General features: G+C 47.1%; 1 protein-coding gene across 3 annotated transcripts in view; it reads right to left on the minus strand.

Moving 5' to 3' along the window:
- Positions 1 to 19,373, minus strand: part of TAF1B (TATA-box binding protein associated factor, RNA polymerase I subunit B) — a 61,776-nt gene extending 42,403 nt beyond the window's left edge. For 2 of the 3 annotated variants that reach the window (XM_047782667.1, XM_047782669.1), the window contains exons 1-7: positions 19,296 to 19,373; positions 17,901 to 17,999; positions 13,108 to 13,195; positions 10,797 to 10,894; positions 8,838 to 8,933; positions 5,340 to 5,493; positions 1,887 to 2,040 (exon numbers count right to left, since the gene is read on the minus strand). In XM_047782667.1, coding sequence (XP_047638623.1) covers positions 1,887 to 2,040; positions 5,340 to 5,493; positions 8,838 to 8,933; positions 10,797 to 10,894; positions 13,108 to 13,195; positions 17,901 to 17,999; positions 19,296 to 19,313 — 707 coding nt within the window. In that variant the 5' untranslated portion in view covers positions 19,314 to 19,373. Of the gene's footprint in view, positions 1 to 1,886; positions 2,041 to 5,339; positions 5,494 to 8,837; positions 8,934 to 10,796; positions 10,895 to 13,107; positions 13,215 to 17,900; positions 18,000 to 19,295 lie in introns of all 3 variants that reach the window. The other variant, XM_047782668.1, reaches the window with a different exon arrangement.
- Positions 19,374 to 19,658: the final 285 nt, after the last annotated feature.

Raw genomic sequence — 19,658 nt, forward strand, 5'->3', positions numbered from 1 at the left:
ACCCAAGAAGTTGCATTTCTAACACATCCCCAGGTGATGCTGATGCCGCTGGTCAGGGACCACACTTTGAGAAAGTGGGACCTAGAGCTCTTTTCCAAGAAGGGCAGAGAGAGACTCAGCAGTGAGGTCTCTTCTCCTGCTCCAAGCACTTACACCAGGGCCCAAACGTGTCCCACAGGGCAGAATAAAAGCCCTCCAGCTAACGAGAGCTCATCTCCTCAAAAGTACTCTAGACTTCCCCTTGGAGGGGGAGGGAGGAAAGGACAAAGAGAGAAGGGCAGCGGGGAGAAGCAGAAGGAAAGGGGGGGGCGAGACAGAGAGACAAAGGTGTGGGACCTCATCTCCATCCTTCCAACCACACGTAATATTCTGAGAAGGATTGGGGGCAAATACTATTTTCTTCATCTTGTTAGACTTCTGGGCGTTTTGATGGCCCCTTACAGACTCCCCTGAGTAGGATGGCTGGCCCTTTATCCAGCTCCAGGGACATGATCAGACTGCTGTTTCTGCAAGATCCCTCTCGTTCTCGGGAGGAAAATGGATGGGGCGGCACAAGGCTCACTTGGGGGGTGAGGGTGGAGACAGGAGGAAGGGGAAGATGAGAGTCATCCCGGAGGTACAACTGCAGGACGTAACGATCACCCGGCTGTAGAGAGAGCAAAGGGTCCAGGAGGCACCTTGGGTTTCTGTACGGGAGGCACCAGGGTGCAGGGTGCCTATGAAGAGCGGAAGCGCTGGCTCCAGGAGAAAGAGGATGAAGCGGTGTCTAGCAGGCCGCTGTATATACGGGTCTGGCCTCGGGAGGCAAGTCTGGGCTGGAAATAGAGGTCTGGAGTCATCGTGCAGATGGTAATTAGCGCCTCGGGAAGATGAGATCACCCAATGAGAGCCTTCAGGCCGAGATGAGGTTTTTACCTTAACAGTAAAACTCCCTGAATCACCGGCCATCTGCAGGCAGAGTTACTCACATCGGGGAAAAGCCTTGTTACTTGGTTGACGTGGCCAAATTCAAAAGCACTGTCCTCGTTTACCAGGGGCACGTCACTCCATCACGGGCCGAGCGCCAAGCATCAGGGGAGGACGGAGGGGACCCTGGGTGCCTTTCCCGCGCACGAGCCACGGAAGGTCTCAACCCTGCAGGCAGCGGTCACCACTGGCCTCACGTTACCGGTGCGGAAAGAGGCAGAGACAAGGACAAGACCCCAGGACAGAGGCAGGAGTCAAACCCCAGCGTCTGGTTCTAAATCTGTGTTTTAAGACCACTCTGCACACTGATGAAGCCCAGGTGCTATTTAGAGCACACAGGAAGCACGGAAAACCGAAGACATTGATGATTTGACGTGTCTTGGATTTGATGAGACGTTCTTACATGGGACATCAGAATTTATCTTGAAAAACGTAACTGCTGACTATCTACATAACAGGCTCCTCCAGCAGTTTTGTTTTCAAGTTTAGCTCATAAACATAAACGACCTATACTTTAGCTCTCACCACCCGCAGTGTATGCTTCTGGGCAACCACGACTAAGCATTTGCCGATGCAAGGGTCATCGGTCTATCCGCTCTCTTAAAAAGGAAAAATACTTCATGTTACTACTCAGGTACGTAAACGTCACTTTTTACCTTCGAGGCATTTTACTCACGTTATATAGCGACGTTTCCGGTACACCCGCAAGATAAACAGCGTTATTTCCACGTACACATAAGGAAACCAAGGAGGTGACCGACTCGCCGAGGGCGGATTAGGTTTCGCATTAAAACGCGGACCACCTGCGCTCTGCCTTCCGGAGACCAAGCCTCCTTGTGAAAGGCAGACCGTCCAGAGGCCGCCCTCCAGGTCACACCGACCCTGGGCCAACGCGTCCTGTGCGGGAGAGGCCAGCTCACCTCAAAAGATCCGAGAGAGTAACTGTCTCTCTCTGCCAAAGCAGGGACAGGTAGCAGAAGGCCAGCGTCCTTGGCACTGTCATCTTCACAATGTCCTTATCCTTTCGAAGCGAGTACTCAACTCCGTCCAGGGATCCAGAACACACAGATGTTTCTTGAGGGAAAAAACGGAGGGTTTTTTGTTTTAAGCGCAAGTCGCTGTTTTGAACCACAAAGGGAGAAAAACAGCAAGATCCAAAGAGGTATTTTGTGCCGCAGGCCACGGGGAGTCCTGGAGAGGCATTTTAAACACCTTGAAATGACTGGCTATCATCTCTACAAAGAGCAAGCTGGCAATAAAAAGCAATGACAATTTAGGAAAAAAACTGCCCAAAAAAGGTAATTGCTGGTTTTTGGTGAGAGAGGGTGAGCTGAGCTTCTAAGGAGGGATCTGCTCCTTGGAATTATTTTTTAGGAGCGAACACGACCAATTTTTTGTGTGAACAGGAACAACTTTTCAGGTGAATGAAAGGAGAAATGCCGACAAAGCGAAGCAAAAAAGCGGGACTGCTCTGGGTCACACCTCAGCCGACCCGGCCCCTCCCCGGAAGGGCATCACTTCACCCTCGGCTCTTTCACTCCGCAAATACTGATCCAGCTCCTTCTTTGTGCCACGCTTCTGGGTCTGGGGAAACGGCAGCGTCCGGGATCTCGTCTATCTTAAAACTCACACCCCAGCAATGGGAGACAGTCAACGAACCGAAAAAGAAAAACCTGCCCCGACAGACGGCGGTTGAGCGCAACACAGAAACACGGCGATGGGGGGGGGTGGAGAGGCACGTGCGGGTTCACCCGGGGGGTCAGGGAAGCCTCTCTGGGGAGGGGACATCTGCACAGAGACCCGGATGAATTCGGAGAAGAAGAATGCCAACAACACCGGCAGGGTCACCGTGAAGGGCAAGCAAGGAAGCCAGCGTGGCGAGAGCACGGTGGGCGAGGGGAAGGTGCTCGAGGGGAGAGGAGAGCCTGAGCAGCCCCAAGGTTAAAGGGCTTTGTCGGGCCTGATTCGTACATTAGTTTGATTCAAGGGACGATAAGCAGTTGCCGGAGGGCTCTAAACAGAGGAGCGATATGAGCTCATGCGTGCTTTTTAGACGGCTACTCTGGGAGTTCCCCGGTGGCCTAGTGGTTAAGGATCTGGCATTGTCACTGCTGTGGCTCCAATTTGATCCCTGGCCCAGGAACTTCTGCATGTCACAGGTGCAGCCAAAAAAATAAAATAAATTTAGAAAAGGAAAAGGTTACTCTGGCTGCCGGGAGAATGGGGTTACAGGACGGCACACAGGCGGCAGCCACTCCAGGTCAACAGTGATAGCACGTGTGCTAGAGCGGCTGGATTCTGGACATTCTTTGAAGGCAGAGTAAAGAGGATTTGCTATTGGATTGGATGTGACCTATGAGAAAAAAAGAGAAGACCAGTAGGATTCTAAGCTTTTGGGGCAGAACAACAAGAAAGAATGGACCTGCCATTTACTGAGACAAGAAAGATGGCAAAAGAGCAGGTCTGACAACAGCAATCAAGACATCAGAACTGTACATGTTAAGTCTAAGATTTGATTCAACATACAAACGGAAGTGTTGAGTCGGCAGCTGAATATAAAAATCCTATAGCTGAGACGTTGGCAGGAGATAAGAATTTTAGAGTTAGGATATAGCTGGTGTTTAAAGCCACGAGTGAGGGGAGATAGAAAAGCAGGACTTGGGAGTTCCCGTCGTGGCGCAGTGGTTAACGAATCTGACTAGGAACCATGAGGTTGCAGGTTCGGTCCCTGCCCTTGCTCAGTGGGTTAACGATCCGGATCCAGCGTTGCCGTGAGCTGTGGTGTAGGTGGCAGACGTGGCTCGGATCCCGCGTTGCTGTGGCTCTGGCGTAGGCCAGTGGCTACAGCTCCGATTGGACCCCTAGCCTGGGAACCTCCATATGCCGTGGGAGCGGCCCAAGAAATAGCAAAAAGACAAAAAAAAAAAAAGAAAAGAAAAGCAGGACTAGGAATGACCCTGAAAGACCCCAAGTTTCTTGGGCAAAAACTCTCCAAATTATCCCTCAAAATCCCCTTTTCCAAATCTGTAAATCCTTTCTTCGTGGCATGTATTAGTAACTGAATGTTTCTTTTCCACGTGTGCGTTTGTTGTCCAGCTCCTTCCACTACAATCTAAGCGCCTTGAAGACGGACGGTCTTGCTCACCACTCTGTCCCCGTGCTCACCACGGTCCCCAGCACACAAGAGGAACCCAAGAAATATTTGGTAGCAAACCTCCAAGATTTCATGCTAGTGAAATGATTTGAAAAGCACGCAAAGATTCAAGGTCAAGGCCCGTTGTGGCAATACTGTTTATAATATGAAAAGAATTTAAAACAATCTGAGTGACTGGAATAGAAATTTAACTAAGTAGCTCCATGCAATGAAGCCGCACATAACGATTTACCTGATGCTTTAGATCCATGGTTCTCAAAGGACGGCCCCTAGACCGGGAATAGAGGCCTCACCTAAGAACTTGAGAGCTCAAGATGAGAGGCAAGAAGTCCCCGTTTTAAATCAAATTCAGGGAGTTCCCGTTGTGGCTCAGCGGGGTAACAACCTGACAGTGTCTCTGAGGATGCAGGTTCCCTCCCTGGCCTCGGTCAGTGGGTTAAGGATCCAGCACTCCCACAGCTGTGGTATAGGTCACAGAAGAGGCTGGGATCTGGCACTGCGTTGCTGTGGCTGTGACGTAGGTCGGCAGCAGCTCCAATTGGACCCCTAGCCTGGGAACTTCCACATGCTGCAAGTACCATACAGAGACAATGTACCTTTTTAAAAACTGCACTGAGATTTCACGTAGTTCACCTTTCTCCTTGCCACATGATTTAACGAGTCATTCCGCTCTGCTAGGCCAAGTTCCTTTCCTTGGAATATGAAGAGGTTGGACTAAATTTTTTTTAATTGAAGTATAGCTGATTTACAACTGTGCCAATTTCTGATGAACAGCAAAGTGACTCAGTGATACACATATATATATATTCTTTCTTTTTTTTTAAATGGCCTCGCGCACATAGCACATGGAAGTTCCCAGGCCAGGGGTTGAATCTGAACCACGGCTGCGCCCCACAACACAGCTATGGCAATGCCAGATCCTTTACCTCACGGAGCTGGGCCAGGAAACAAACCTCCGCCTCCAGAGCAACCTGAGCTGCTGCAATCAGATTCTTAACCCATTGCGCCACAGTAGGAAATCCGGTATGTCTTAGATAGAAGGTTTTTTTTTTTGGCTGCAACCATGGCACGCAGAAGCTCCTGGACCAGGGATCAAACCCATGCCATAGCAGTGACACTGAATCCTTAACCACTAGGCCACCAGGAAACTCCGTGGACTGGATTATTTTAAGATGCACTGCCGGTTTCAGAATTCTAGGTAGTGTGATTCTCATTTTACCTGAGTGTGATGCTTTGATGATGCGGAAAGGCTTTTGAGTGTGGACATCAGGCTGAGACTCTGCTCCACTTTCAACAAATGAAGGACAACTGAAGTCACTCAGCAGCTCGGGCTCACTATCCCAGTCGGAATGGCTTGGATTATCTTCTAACACCTAGTTGGTGAAACAATTACGTCGTTACTGCGTAGGAACTTACACCACAGTTTCCACCAACGGAACACTCCTGAGCATCACAAACAGGAGAAAAGGAACCCATCCGGAGACCTGCAGCCGTCTGCCCAGCCCCAAAGCCAAAAGACTGTAGCCTCTGCATGTGCTCCCCGCACTGCTTCTCAGGAAAGGACTCCAGACAAGCATGAATGTGCGCGAGGAAGCAGGCTGCCAGCAGACGCAGCAGGCCTCCTTCTCCCTATGACTGATACCTCTCTGTAGCTCTAGCAGCTACATCAATAAGACAAGTTGTGTGTGTGTGTATACACAAGTTGTGTGTGTGTGTATATATACCTACACACATACATAGATATTTTTTGCCACACCCATGGCTTATGGAAGTTCCTGGGCCAGGGACTGAACCCTTGCCACAGCAGTAACCCAGGCCTCTGCAGTGACGGTCCTGGATCCTTAACCCACTATGTCATGAGAGAACTCCACAGCAGCTATATTTTAGCAGTTTGCTTTTAACTGCCTTATAAATGGGCCATGGATCATTACACTTGAGGTGGGAGACGAGTCCGCCACTGAGAAACACAGGTTTGCTATTTTTTTAAATTGTTCCTTTTTTTAATATTTATTTCTTAATAATGATTTTTATTTTTTCCATTATGGCTGATTTACAGTGCTCTGTCAATTTGCTGCTACACAGCAAGGTGACCCAGTCACACATACACGTATACATTCTTTTTTCTCACATTCTCAGGCTCATCACAAGTGACCAGACATAGTTCCCAGGGCTACACAGCAGGATCCCGTTGCTTACCCATTCCAAAGGCAATAGTTGGCACTTATGAACCCCAAATTCCCAGTCTCTCCCACTCCCTTCCCCTCAGGTTTGCTATTTTGATGGGTCTGAGGTATGGTCCTTACTCTCCAGGGCTGAGAAGAAGTTCTCAATCTATTCGACACACATTTGTTAAGAGCTTGGCAACTTGGCCAAGCATTTGTTTGGGGGTCCACAGGTTCCACAGGCACCGTTTGGTGATCCAGCAGTGAAAGGAATGGGTGCTATGAATGAGAAGGTGAGAAATAGCACGTGGAAAAGGACTGGTGATAGTCCGGTTGGGAACATACGTTTGAGACAGCTATGCGACATCCAAGAGGAAATGTCAGGGACTCGGATAAACGAGGCTGCGGGTGAGGAGCGAGGGCTGGGCTGGAGACAGATATTTGGAAGCTGTCAGTTGACACTGTCATCAAATCTAAAGCGCCACTGTTTGTAAAATGCCCCACTATTTTAAGAACCCTCAAGAAAGAAGACAGTGCTTCCAGCTAAACTGTGACATCCACTGACGGAAAGCTACCTCCTGAGCTCAGGGAGCTAAAACCTGGTGGGAGGGGAGTGCGCTTCAGAACGGAAAGCACCTGCGTTTAAAACCTCAGGACCCGATGACCTCCCTGAGGAGGCAGGACAGCAGAGGACCAAGCACTGAGCTCTGGGCCAGCCCGGGCTGCGGATGTCTGGGACAAAAGAGGGAGCACCATGAGAGGCAGGTGGAGAGCCCAGGAAGGGAAGGGGCGTCTGCGATTCAGGACCAGAGGGTGCGACTGGCTGTGAGACATGCGGCCTCCAGGTGAGGAAGGAAGCAGGCTGGACACTGCTGAGTGGAGCCCTGGGATCAAAAGGTTGACTGGGGAGGGCCCGCTGTGGCTCAGCAGGTTAAGAACCTGACATCGTGTCTGTGAGGATGCAGGTCTGATTCCGGCCCTTGCTCGGTGGGTCAGGGGTCCGGCGGGGCTGCAGCTGCAAGCGGGGCTGCAGCTGCAAGCGGCACAGAGGCAGCTCAGAGCCAGCCCTGCTGTGGTTGTGGGGCAGGCCGGCGGCTTCAGCTCCGTTTGACCCCTAGCCTGGAAACTTCCATATGCCACAGGCACGGCCCTAAAAAGGAAAAAAGCTTGACGGGAATGGGAGACAGAGAGGAGAGGAGCTGGAGACAGCAAGTTGGGACCACTCGTCCAGGGCCCTCTGCCACGAGAGGTGCAGAAACTGCATCGCGGCTGGAATCGACGGGAGGTCTTTCCAGTGGAATTCACGCTGGTGTCCTGATAGGAAGGGTCTGGGAGAGCAGAGCTTCCCGACGGACAGAGAGCACAAGTGAGTGATCACCTCCACGCCAAGAGGGGGAGGGACGGAGCTCCGAGGGAGAAGCAGACGCCCGGAGGGCAGGGCGAGGGCCGGAGGGCACAGACAGCTGCCCGCGAGCCTGGGGGCTGCTCTGGGCGTTGCGTCCCTTTCCTCCGTGGCTCTCTGCTGGTCAGCCCGCTTTAGGGCTGCCGGGCCGCTCGCAGGCCCTCCTGTGGGGCGGGGATGGACTGACAGAGACACAAGCATCGTCCCAACCCTCACCTTCTGTTTCAGTCTCTTGTGAGTTTCCTTCCTTCCTTCCTTTTTTTTTTTTTTTCTTTCTGCTTTTTAGGGCCTCACCCTCGGCATATGGAGGTTCCCAGGTCAAACCAAAGCTACAGCCGCCAGGGAGCGAGGCCAGGGATCGAACCTGCATCCTCGTGGTTCCTTGTCAGATTCACTTCCACTGCGCCACGACGGGAACTCTGTGAGTTTAACATGGGTTTTTCTCATAATATGAAGAAGTTGCTTGGCCTGCATGGCTGAGAGCCTGGATTTTTGACTGTGATCAGTTCCCCAAGGTAATGTCACTTAATGAGACCTGTGGGCCGCCAGCCAGACCTTTCTTAGGGACAGTGACCACCAGGTCAGCAAAACGTGTGTGGAAAATGAACCACTGGGGAGAGACAGTATATCCTCGCCGAGCAGAGCGCCCGGAGTCACTACTGACAACCTGGTGATTCTACTGGTGTCGATACTAGAGCTACGAGACAGGTGCCAGTCCCGGGAGACGAGGCCTGCGTCATACAACTGCTCTGATGGACGGTGGCAGGGCAGTGAAGCACCCAGACTTATTGTTTTCACACAGAGGCGTCTGAGAAGAGATGACAACTGAACGGAACCTCGGAATGCAAGGAAAAATAAGCAGGTGTTCCAAGCAAAAAGAATAACATATGCAAAAAAGGTTTTGACAGTACCATGACAGAATCCCCTTAAGCTTCCATTCGGAAACTCAACCACAGATTTCTTATATCTCAACCGGTCACATAACAAGTCAAAATAATTTCAATGTCTGGACCAACGACCCGGTCCTTCTGGACTAGAGAAGAAACCTTCACTGCAAATCCTCTGACAAGCATCAGGAACTCAGGTAAGGCTGGACCTCTCCACCTCTCACTAGAAATGCCTTTCCGTCCCACCGGGCAGACGCGTGACTTACCGTAGTTTTCCTTCTGCTGGTATGAACTGGGTTTTTACAATACGCTTGCTTGCTTTTCTGAAGGTACCGCTTCCAAAAATTATGTAAGACTTCATCCTAAGGTGGAAGGGAAACGAGCTTCAGGTCATGATGACAAATGCGCCGGCACGACCACACCACAGAACCTCCACCTCTGGTGCTGTACACACTGCCTTCCGTTTAAATGTATTCTTACCTTTCTTACCTGATTCTCCTTAAAAAGAATGATTATTTCAACATCAGGTGTATCGGACACACTCAATCAATTCTTAATCTTAGACATTAAGGAAGGAAGGGACTAGCTCCTTAAAGTCACTTTGTCGAAGGCTTCCTTTCACAGTTATAAGCAAATGAAGATCCAGAGAAAAAAACGCATCTGATGTGTGACTACCTGTCTAGTTAGGGCCAAAGCTGCTTTTGGCTCTAGTGACCTACTGACCTGCGACCTGTCCCCTGCCCCCCGTGGTCCAAGTGAAAGTAAAGTGAAATGAAACAAAAAAGCTTTTCCACTTATTCATTACCCACTAGGTACAAGGTATCCATAAGCCTGAAGATAATCCTGCAAGATAGCTATTATCTTATTTTACCACTGAAGAAACTGAGTCCCTCTGCCAGAACGACCCAGCCACTAAGTAGAAAAGCCATGACAAGGACTTGGAGTCAGTTCTGATTCCGGAGGCTGTGTTCTTGTCACAATGCCACTCCTGCACCATTTAACTGGTCAGTTCCAAACTCACTGGTTAATTTTAGCGAAGCTGTTTTCAGGATTCATTCTGATAAAGTAGGTAAAAAGCTATATAGATGTGAACTCTACCGATGCTATTTGGTGTAACCACCTGAAACTACTTACGAAAAAACACTTTCACACAGGATAGGCTGACTCTGCAGGGAGAAACCGGATTCACAGCCCCCAGGCTACCCAATGCAGTGACGGCCGGGGCAGGGCTCAGAGCCCACTTGAGCCACGCTCTGGTCTACGGCTCATTCTCCTCTGGCCTGTCCCACACACTGGCTTGAACAGCAAAGGCTACTTTATGAATCTTTTCTTGGTGGCTTCAGTAGACAATGATCTCTGTCCCTGCTCTCTCCTCTCCCTGTCCTGAGCATATCATCTAATTTCATGTTCACTTACTACACATGGGCATCGAACCCTCTCTCCAACTGAGCCGAACCTCTAAGCCCTTCGTTTCCAGTGAAAGATGGTCAACAACCACTCGTTACTAAATAACCGGCTTTTTCAAGAATTCCGGAAGGGGCTTCAACGGGCCGAGGGGATGTGACGTTCCCGTGACGGCAGGGATGCCGTGGTTCTCCTGAGAGGCAGCAAAGTCGAGTCCAAGGGTGGTTGCTCGACCAGGAGCATCAGTGTCACCTGGAAACTTGTTAGAAATGCAAATTCTTGGGCCCTCCTCCAGACCTACTGAATCAGAAGCTCCGGGATGGGACCAAGCAATCTGTGTTTGAAAACAAGCCTTCCCCGTGATTCTGATAAGCTCAAGTTGAAAGGCCCCTGGTTTAATGAATCGCTTCCCAAAGTGCGTTCTGAGGAACCCAAGCCCGGATGGATGCTAACCACGTACACACGCCCAGGGATTCTGTCCTCGAGCTGTGGAAAGGGCACACTGCATCCCCTCAGAAATTAAAACGCACATAAAAGGCACCCACGAGGGGGCAAAGTTATTTGTTTTACTTTAACCTAATGTTTCCTAAACATCTGAAGCCTAAAAGCTTTATTCTTTTGGATGCACTGCTCCTCATATCCTGTAGCAGACACTTTGGGAATTGCTAGTCTAGTAAAAGAATTAAAGCAAAATCATCAGAAAAGTGATTCTTCCAGCAGGCCTAAGGGTCCCACCGACAGCCCAGCTACTCCCTTCCTTTCACTCTAAATCTGTCAAAAAACAAAATGTAAAGCTAACCTCTAGACACAAATAGGCTTACCTTTAACTCTGGGCCCACTCCCAGGGTCTGCAAGGCTTCCGCTTGCTGACAAAGTATATGCTGAAAACCTTCGCACACGTACCAATCCCAGCCTTTCTCTAAATGACAAATGACATGTTTCAGACACTGGCATTCCTAACTTACTGACTGCAATGCTACTACACAGTTACAGTTGTGTTTTAGACGCTTCGACTGGACTGTTTTCATACCCCTGAGTCGAATTTCCATTCTTACACTCTCGTGCTTCCAGTCTGGCACATCTGTACACAGATGCTAACTCTCAACACCACTTTTAAATCAATCGGATTTTAAATAATGTATAATTTTTCTGAAATATTAGTGTAAGAGGCAGAAAAACAGTCACCATGTTAAAATTATGAAAGAAGTTTTACACATGTTTACTGTTCTGACCACTGCCCAGCAGAATCCTAAAGGAAAGGAAACTTGACACAGCCTCTGCTCGTAGGCGTGTCACAGAGAACACACCTCTGTGCCAACCCACAAGGAGAGGGAACAGTGCGTGTCTGGAGAACGAATGGACGAAGCTGCGATGCGGAGCACCCAGACCACGGGAAAGGGCAGTAAGAGCAAAGCAAACAGACTGTCCCACGGCGTCTCCCTTCCTCGGGATGGTTGGAGGCGACGGGGTAAAACGGAAAGCAAGGAAACTAAGATTCATTGAGCTTGGCCTCGTCACCAGATATTTTACGTAGGTTATTCTCTTCCAACCTCCAAACAACCTTAAGGGGGGTTCTCTTGAGGCACAGAGGGTTAAGAAGCTGGCTTTGGCGCTGCAGTGACGTGGGTCTGATCCCTGGCCTGGAAATCTTCACAGGCAGCAGGTACGGCCAAAACCAAAAAACAAAACCAAAACCAAAACCAAAAACAGGCAAAGCTACATGTTTAAATACAACTACCAGTTAAAGAAAATGTTAAAACCAGTTAAGACCCCATGTTTTACCCTTCCCTGCTGGACAAACACCGTACCCTCTCAGAAAAGTGCGTTCTCGGCACCTGTTGCACACAGAGCTTCTGCGGTCTGTTCCTACGACGCCAAGATGCCCTCTGCCCGCAAAAGTCATAGGACCCCTGGTCCCCTCCCTCACCCTGGGGGTCACAAGGTCTCCCCACCCCTGCTGACTGACTCACTTTCTGGAAAGGGTCTCAGGTCGTATAGGAATAAAATAGAAAGCTGGTGATTTTGATGCATTCTGAAGGTGAGGGGGTTTGAACCCTCTGAGCTGCATTTATGCACGCTCCCCCCTTCCTGCAGCCTTTTCCGACCAGCTGATAAAGCCATATTTTAAATTCCGAGTCTGGGCTCCTATTCTATATGACAAACGGTACTACAGTCCCACTTTACAGATGAAGGAACTAAGGAAAAAGAAGCTGAATATAAGGCTCTCAACATCTAATTTGAAGCCCCTGAAGTTCTTATAGCACTTTAAGTTTAAACTATACAATTTTAACTATTTATATTAAGTCCAAATTAATCAGGTTTTATGCTACTAATATTGAATTAAAATTAATCAAGTTTTAGCCTAATAAAAAGTCACTACTAAAGGTTAAGCAGGAGCAGGAGTTGGCATTTAGGCAATGTATTCCTCACGCGTGTACCCTCAAGGCTTCCTCGGGTAGAAGAGTCCACCATTATCATGAGCCCAGTTTCAAATCTGAGAATCTGGCTCTAGCTAATGAGTCTCAGAAATAAAAAGCATCAGCTAAATTTTACCTCAGATCCTTCTCAGTAATGTTTAATGACACATACTCCCTGGATTAATGAAACAGATTACCTTTCGAAGCACACCCATGCTGAAGTTACTTTAAAGGAAAAGACTTTTCCCTTATTTTAAAAGGGCGTGTTCAAAATTCAATGCATTTCTGAAAGTTGACTATCATGTTTAACTCGCCTAACCTGACAACTCCATAGTTGAATCATTTCAGAAAACAAGCATTTTTCTTAAAAGCACAGAAAATCGTATCCTAGATACCATGTAGAACAGAAGAACATATGCCAACAGATAAAAAGAAATATACTCCCTTTGCTATTATTGTTTTTTGCATAACAGCTGCTCCACAAGAAAATCAAGTTATCAACAATCAGCAGAATAAAAAATGGCTATGCTTTTAGACGTCTGCTTCCAATTTTACCATCATTAATTACTCACTTTAATTCTATGTTGGATTACCTGCTTAAAATTCTGGCAGCTTTTCCAGAATCTATTTAAAGTTCCATCCCACATTCCTAGATCATGAAGGTGACCACATGACCAGAAGACATTAAGCACACGTGGAGGCAGAGCCAGCTTACCGAGTTTTCGTTTCCTTTTGAGTCCCCGGTTGATGGCTTGTATTTTAGTGTTAGGAATAGCCCCAGTGTTTATCACTTCCTTAGATCTCTGGGGAAACAGAAGCAGACTGTTTAAAAAGACCACTAAAAGACAGCTTTACATGGCCCGAAATATATTTCCAAGCATGCTCTGGGATGTATTGAACCAAACTGTGAGTGCCAGGACCAGTGATGATGACATTTGGGGAAAATATTAAGGGTGGAGTTGCATCGTGGCTCAGTGGTTAATGAATCCGACTTAGGAAACATGAGGTTGCGGGTTCGATCCCGGGCCTTGCTCAGCGGGTTAAGATTCGGCGTTGCCGTAAGCTGTGGTGTAGGTTGCAGACGTGGCTCGGATTCCACGTTGCTATGGCTCTGGTGTAGGCCAGTGGCTACAGCTCCAATTGGACCCCTAGCCTGGGAACCTCCATATGCCAAGGGAGCAGCCCAAGAAATGGCAAAAAGACAAAAAAAAAAAAAATTAAGGGTAACATTCTGGTTAACTGCAGTGGTGTGGGTTCGATCCCTGGCCTGGGAACTTCTGCATGTTGTAAGTGCAGCCAGAACAAATAAAAAGCATTAAGTCTAAATGATGGGAAATGGTGAAGACTTTTAACCAAAGGGGATATTTATGTGTTTGTCTAAATTTAGAGATACAGAATGAAATTTATCTTCAGTTTTCATTAAGAATAAAAGAAATGGGGAGTTCCTGTCATGGCTCAGCAGTTAACGACCCGACTAGGATCTGTGAGGACACAGATTCGATCCCTGGCCTTGCTTAGTAGGTTAAGGATCCCACATTGCTGTGGCTGTGGTGTAGGCTGGCAGTTGTAGCTCCAATTCTAGCCCTAGCCTGGGAACTTCCATATGCAGCCCTAAAAAGAAAAAAAAAAAAAAAGAATAAAAGAAATGTTTCTAACAACAGGATTTTTGGAATGATTTCTGTTTAGTCACGGAAACCACATTCAAAGCAGTTCTCATGGACTGGGTTGGCCACAATGTCAGAACACACACCAAGGTAGTTACCTAGCAAAAACAGGCAAAACCTAGTAAAAGTAGGCAATAAAAAAAAAAAAAAAAGGCTTAAAACATGGATTAGACTAAATGTGAAATAACTAAAAGCTGTAGAGAGCTAAGTATCCAAACTGGAGCTGTAAGTAATTAAGTCACTGAATGGTTATATTGCAGAATATTTATACAGTCAAGTAATATGCCCACCAATGTTTGGAATAACACAGAAAAATACTTTATTAAGACAGAAGATTCAGCAGGACTCGCCCACACCCCCTTTCCCTTCTTATACACAAGGAGAAAAAAAAAAAAGACTAAATGGAAGCTATTGAAGTGTTGTGTGTTGAGATCACTGGCGACTTCAGCTTTCACTCAAGAATGTGACGCTCTGGACACGTCATTCCCCACACGCCGATGTCTTTCAAAGGTGGAAATCATGGTATTAGGATCCTTCAGGTTCAAAAATGACGGCAGCCGATTTTATCAGACAGAAACCAACAGAAACATTATCAAAGACAGACATAAAAGAAAGCAATTAATGAGTTTTACTTTCTACAAAAACAGCAAGCTGCCTTCCATCTCCAGGTGATCCTCCTTCGCCGTGTTTGCATTTGCCCTGCGGGCGCACAGGCCAAGCTGTTCATGCCTCAACATACAGCCCAGCAAAGGGCCAAAGGGCCACCTTTAAAGTGCACCGTGTAATGTGTGCGTACATCCAAGAAACCATGGCCATAATCAAGCAAACACACACATCCATCACCCCGACAACTGCACTGAGCGCTTATCTCATTAACATTCTGCGTGACCACATGGGAAGCAGGCCTAAGGACTTCTCTGCAGCCTGAAGAACAGTGATTCTCTCAGGAAAAGCTCTTGGGGGACTGAGCTGCAAGCTAAATCAACTTTCCCCAAGAAAAAATTTTTTTTGCTTATTTCATATATTTTGTCCAGGTTTTTAGTTGCTTAAGGTAGGTTCCTGTTACTCCATCCTGGCCAGAAGTTTACACAGTTGGTTTTGTGTGTCCCGGTTCACCTTTCTTAGGCCTGCCTGGTGAAGGCAATGCATTTGCTCCTTCCTGACTGTGACTTTGAAGCCTTTTCCACGGAGAAGCATCCTGGCATATTCAGCCTATCCAGGAGCAGGCTGTCCGCAGTCTCGATTATTCTGGTTTGGGGCCCTGAAGGTGTGGGAAGCAGAACAGGACAAAGCACATCCAGCGTGAAGGCGGCCTCGTTTACCAAGAACACCAGGCCGATCTCGCTCTCTCTCTTTTTAATATTAAAAACCACACTGTAATTGCTGTTACAGGAACATTCCCAAATGCTGTGGAATTCCAGGAAGTATAGTTAGGGAAGTGGTGAAGTGGTTACTGCTATTTGATTTGGGGCTTTTTTTTTTTTTTTTTTTCTTTTATTAAGATATACTCTATGGGGAAATAATTATAGTTTGACAATACTGAAATATGTACCTTTTAAACATTTAGTCAGGAAAATGTACTACCGACTTAGTTTAGACCAAGATTTGAAGAAATGATTTTGTTTCAGTCTCTACAACGGAGGCTACGAAAATCTCTTGCTTCACTAGCATAAGAAATGGTTATACTTCTCATACCTTAAAAGTGTAAGTTTAAGGGAAAATGAGCAATAATCTCTATTTTAATCATACATAGGCAGAGTCTAGCTTCATAATATCATACATTTTGTCTTACTGTAATTATTTTATTATTTAAAGCTATTCTCTATCTTGTCTATGTAATTCTCTTAGTTTCATACTTGCAAATGTAAATTTTACTTATTTTGGAGGAGTTCCCATTGTGGCACAGCGGAAACGAATCTGACTAGGAACCATGAGGTTGTGGGTTCGATCCCTGGCTTCGCTCAGTGGGTCAAGGATCAGTGCTGCTGTGAGCTGTGGTGTAGGTTGCAGCCGTGGCTCGGATCTGGCGTGGCTGTGGCTGTGGTGTAGGCCAGCGGCCACAGCTCCGATTCGACCCCTAGCCTGGGAGCCTCCATATGCCACAGGTGTGGCCCTAAAAGGACACAAATAAATAAAGAAAAATTTTTAAAAATAAATTTTACTTATTTCAACATCAAATGTGCTAGCATTTTTTCCAGTCTTTTATTCACTTATTTTCATTTAATTTTATTGGACTATAGTTGACCTACAATGTATTAGTTTCAATGTGTATAGCAAAGTGAATCAGTTACCATATACACACACATATATCCATTCTTTTTCCCACACAGGTTATTACGCATTCTTGAGCAGACTTTCCTGTGCTGTACAGTAGATTCCCGTTAACCATCTCTTTCATACAGGGGGGGGGGGGGTGTTATTCCCACCCTCCAAGTCTTCCCTCCCCCCAACAGTTTCCCCTATGGTGACCATAAACTGGGTTTTGAAATCTGTAAGTTTGTTTCTGTTTTATAACTAAATTCTTTTGTGTCGTATTTTTTAGGTTCTACATATGATATGTCTTTCCCTGTCTGACTTACTTCTCTTAGCATGATCGTCTCTAATAACCCACAGAACAGAAGAAAATCTTTGCAAACAAAGTGACCCATAAGGGATAAATCTCTCAATCAGACAAACATCTCCTGGAGCTTTACCTCAAACAAACAGAAAATCCAATCCAAAAAATGGCAGAAGACCTAAACAGACATTTCTCCAAAGAAGACAGACAGATGGCCAAAAAACACATGAAAGGATGCTCAACATCACTAATTATTAAGAGAAATGCAGGTCAAAACTCCAATGAGGTATCACCTCACACCAGTCAATGGCCATCACCACAAGTCTGCCAACAATACATGCCGGAAAGGGTGTGGAGAACAGGGAATGCTCCCACACTCTTGGTGGGCATGTAAATTGGTGCAACCAATCTCTGTCTTACGAGGCAGATACGGTGACTAAAATGAACACTGGAGTCAGAAGGCCTCGTTCAGGTACTTACTCAACAGTTTCTATTTACGTGAGGTTGGCATTGACTGACAAGCCTACTCGCCCCACCTACAGACACAGGCATAACAGTGTAGCTCACAGGTTATCAAGAGGAGGAAATGGATCAACAGACAAGAAAATACATCTCACTGAGTAAGGTACTGCACAAAGGTATGATGATGACGAAGCATATTTCCAATACTTCCAATAGTCCTTAATCTTTCTAAGATTCCATCTCCAAACAACGCATTACGAACTCTTAAAGAAGTACTAACTAATAAAAAGAAATGTATCATTTAGGTGCAATTTTAATTATTTCCCCTTATACACATACTATACAGCATGAATTGGGAAAATATTCATATATATGGCCCAATGTAATTTCAAAAGCTCATCCTAAATCTACTTTACAAATTCTTTAACCCTTGTATAAGCACTTGAGGATTGCTTACATTCTTGGAATTTGGGCATTGTCTGAGTGATAAAAATAACTATGCCACATTACTAGGCTGAAACTGCAATTTTAATTTTTTCATTTTTTATTGTGTCTTTTTAGGGCCGCACCCAAGACATATGGAGGTTCTCGGAGTAGGGGTCGAATCGGAGCTGTAGCCTCTGGCCTGCACCACCGCCACAGCAATAATAGATCTGAGCCACATCACGGCAACACCGCATCCTTAACCCACCAAGCCAGGCCAGGGACTGAACCTGCGTTCTCCTGGATACTAGTCAGATTCCTTTCCACTGAGTCACAATGGGAACTCCTGAAACTGCACTTTTTAAAGCACAAACAAATTCATAAATGAGATCTGTTACTTACTTCTGTAACATTGTGGCAAGAAGTACAATAATATTTGCCTTCATCAGTAAGTCCCCAAGACACTGCAGCACACTGAGTACATCGCTCTTTGAACTCTTTCTGTAGGAGAAGAAGAAAACCACATTCAATATGTCATTCCTAAACCCTGCCGTTCTACTGAGAGGACTCCTGGCCCTTTTACTCTATAAATAAAGAATCATCCAAAACAGAAAATATACCAGAGAGATTTATAATCAAGAAGAACAGGCATTTCGTCTGAGCAGTTGGAAACCGGATTGAACCATTAGAGAAACGTTTCTAAAATACGCAGGGGGAGGGAGAAAAAAAAAAAGGTGGTAGAGGTGAAGAGAAGGAAAAAAAGGTGAACAAAACTCCTTGAAACTGCTGTGAGGAAAGAGTTGCCGAGATTTAAAGACAGAGAAGACTTAAAAAATAGAAATAGTGTATCATTTTAAACCTCCTCCAGGATACTAAGAGCAAATACCACAAAGGAGCCAGAGTTTTATTAGGGTTATTTCAAGTTTCGATTTGTTCATTCGGGAATCTAAGGAGTACCAACTCCGTATGTAGTGGGCACTTAACGAGGTGCTGGGGATTCATCAAAACAGAGCTATGATCTCTACTCATAGCCATACAGGCTAAGGGTAAGTTCTACTTGTTAATTTCATTAACTAGTGTTTATAGACGTTAACTATTCATCATTCAAAAAACAGATTGAGCAGCTACAATGAGTAAGACCTTCTATCACCATAATGCTGCTGTACATATATAGACGGGCACCAAACTGATTCCCAACTCTTTGGTGTCTGAAGTCTTATTACCATTGATTCAAAGACCGAATTTTTTTTAATACCGTCAGAGTGACATTTTAGGTAGTTCTTTCGACAAGTTGGTCAAGTTTTCAGTGACCCCCCAGGTTGATAACTACCATAACCTCCGAGCGCCCCCAAACCCGTATTTGGAATCCTTGTACCAGACCGTGGCGAGGATTCCCAGGGACCCGCAGGTGTTCCTTGGGGGCGCGCGGGTTCCAACCCCAGCCCCCCTCGCCCAGCCTCCAGCATCAAAGAGAACTGTGGGTGGTCCCGTCTCGAGAGGATGAGCCACGTGGGTGGCCACCCCACAAAACCTACAACTCCATCCTCCTCCCGAAACACACCCACGTCGACTAACGCCCCACCCCCGCTTCACCCAAAATCTCGCCGAGCAAGAAACTCCGGCCTCTTTCCCAAACAAACACGCGCCCTCGTGGCCCGCCAGCCCCATCCCTTTCCCCGCCCCGCCTCCCTCTGGCCAGGGGCCTCCCGCACAACCAGCCGGCCTCCTCCGGCTCCTTCTCAGCCTCCCTCCCTTCCCGCCCCGCCGCTCGGCCAGCGCAGCACACGGCTTTCTCACCGCCTCCTCCAGGTCCATAACGGCGCTGGCGCCTCCGACTCCGCCGCGGGGCCCGTTACCCGGGCAGCGAGCGCGGCTTCCGGGAGCGGCCGGAAAAGCCCTCCGGGCAGAAACCCAGACCCTGGTTTTGAGCTTCCGGCTCGTGCGGCTCCGGGAAGGCTCGGCCAGCTCCAGGCTGAAGCTCCGCTAATCCGGCATCACCCTCCCAGACAGCATCCCTGTTCTAGTCCAAGTAATTAAAACCCATCAGTAAAAAAGTGGGCGGCGCCGACAGCTGAGCGGATCCATTCTCTCTCTCTTTTTAAAATTTTATTTATTTTTTTCCACTGTACAGCATGGGGACCAAGTTACGCATCCATGTAT

This window comes from Phacochoerus africanus, chromosome 5, assembly GCF_016906955.1.
Source record: "Phacochoerus africanus isolate WHEZ1 chromosome 5, ROS_Pafr_v1, whole genome shotgun sequence".
In the NCBI taxonomy this organism is placed as follows: domain Eukaryota; kingdom Metazoa; phylum Chordata; class Mammalia; order Artiodactyla; family Suidae; genus Phacochoerus; species Phacochoerus africanus.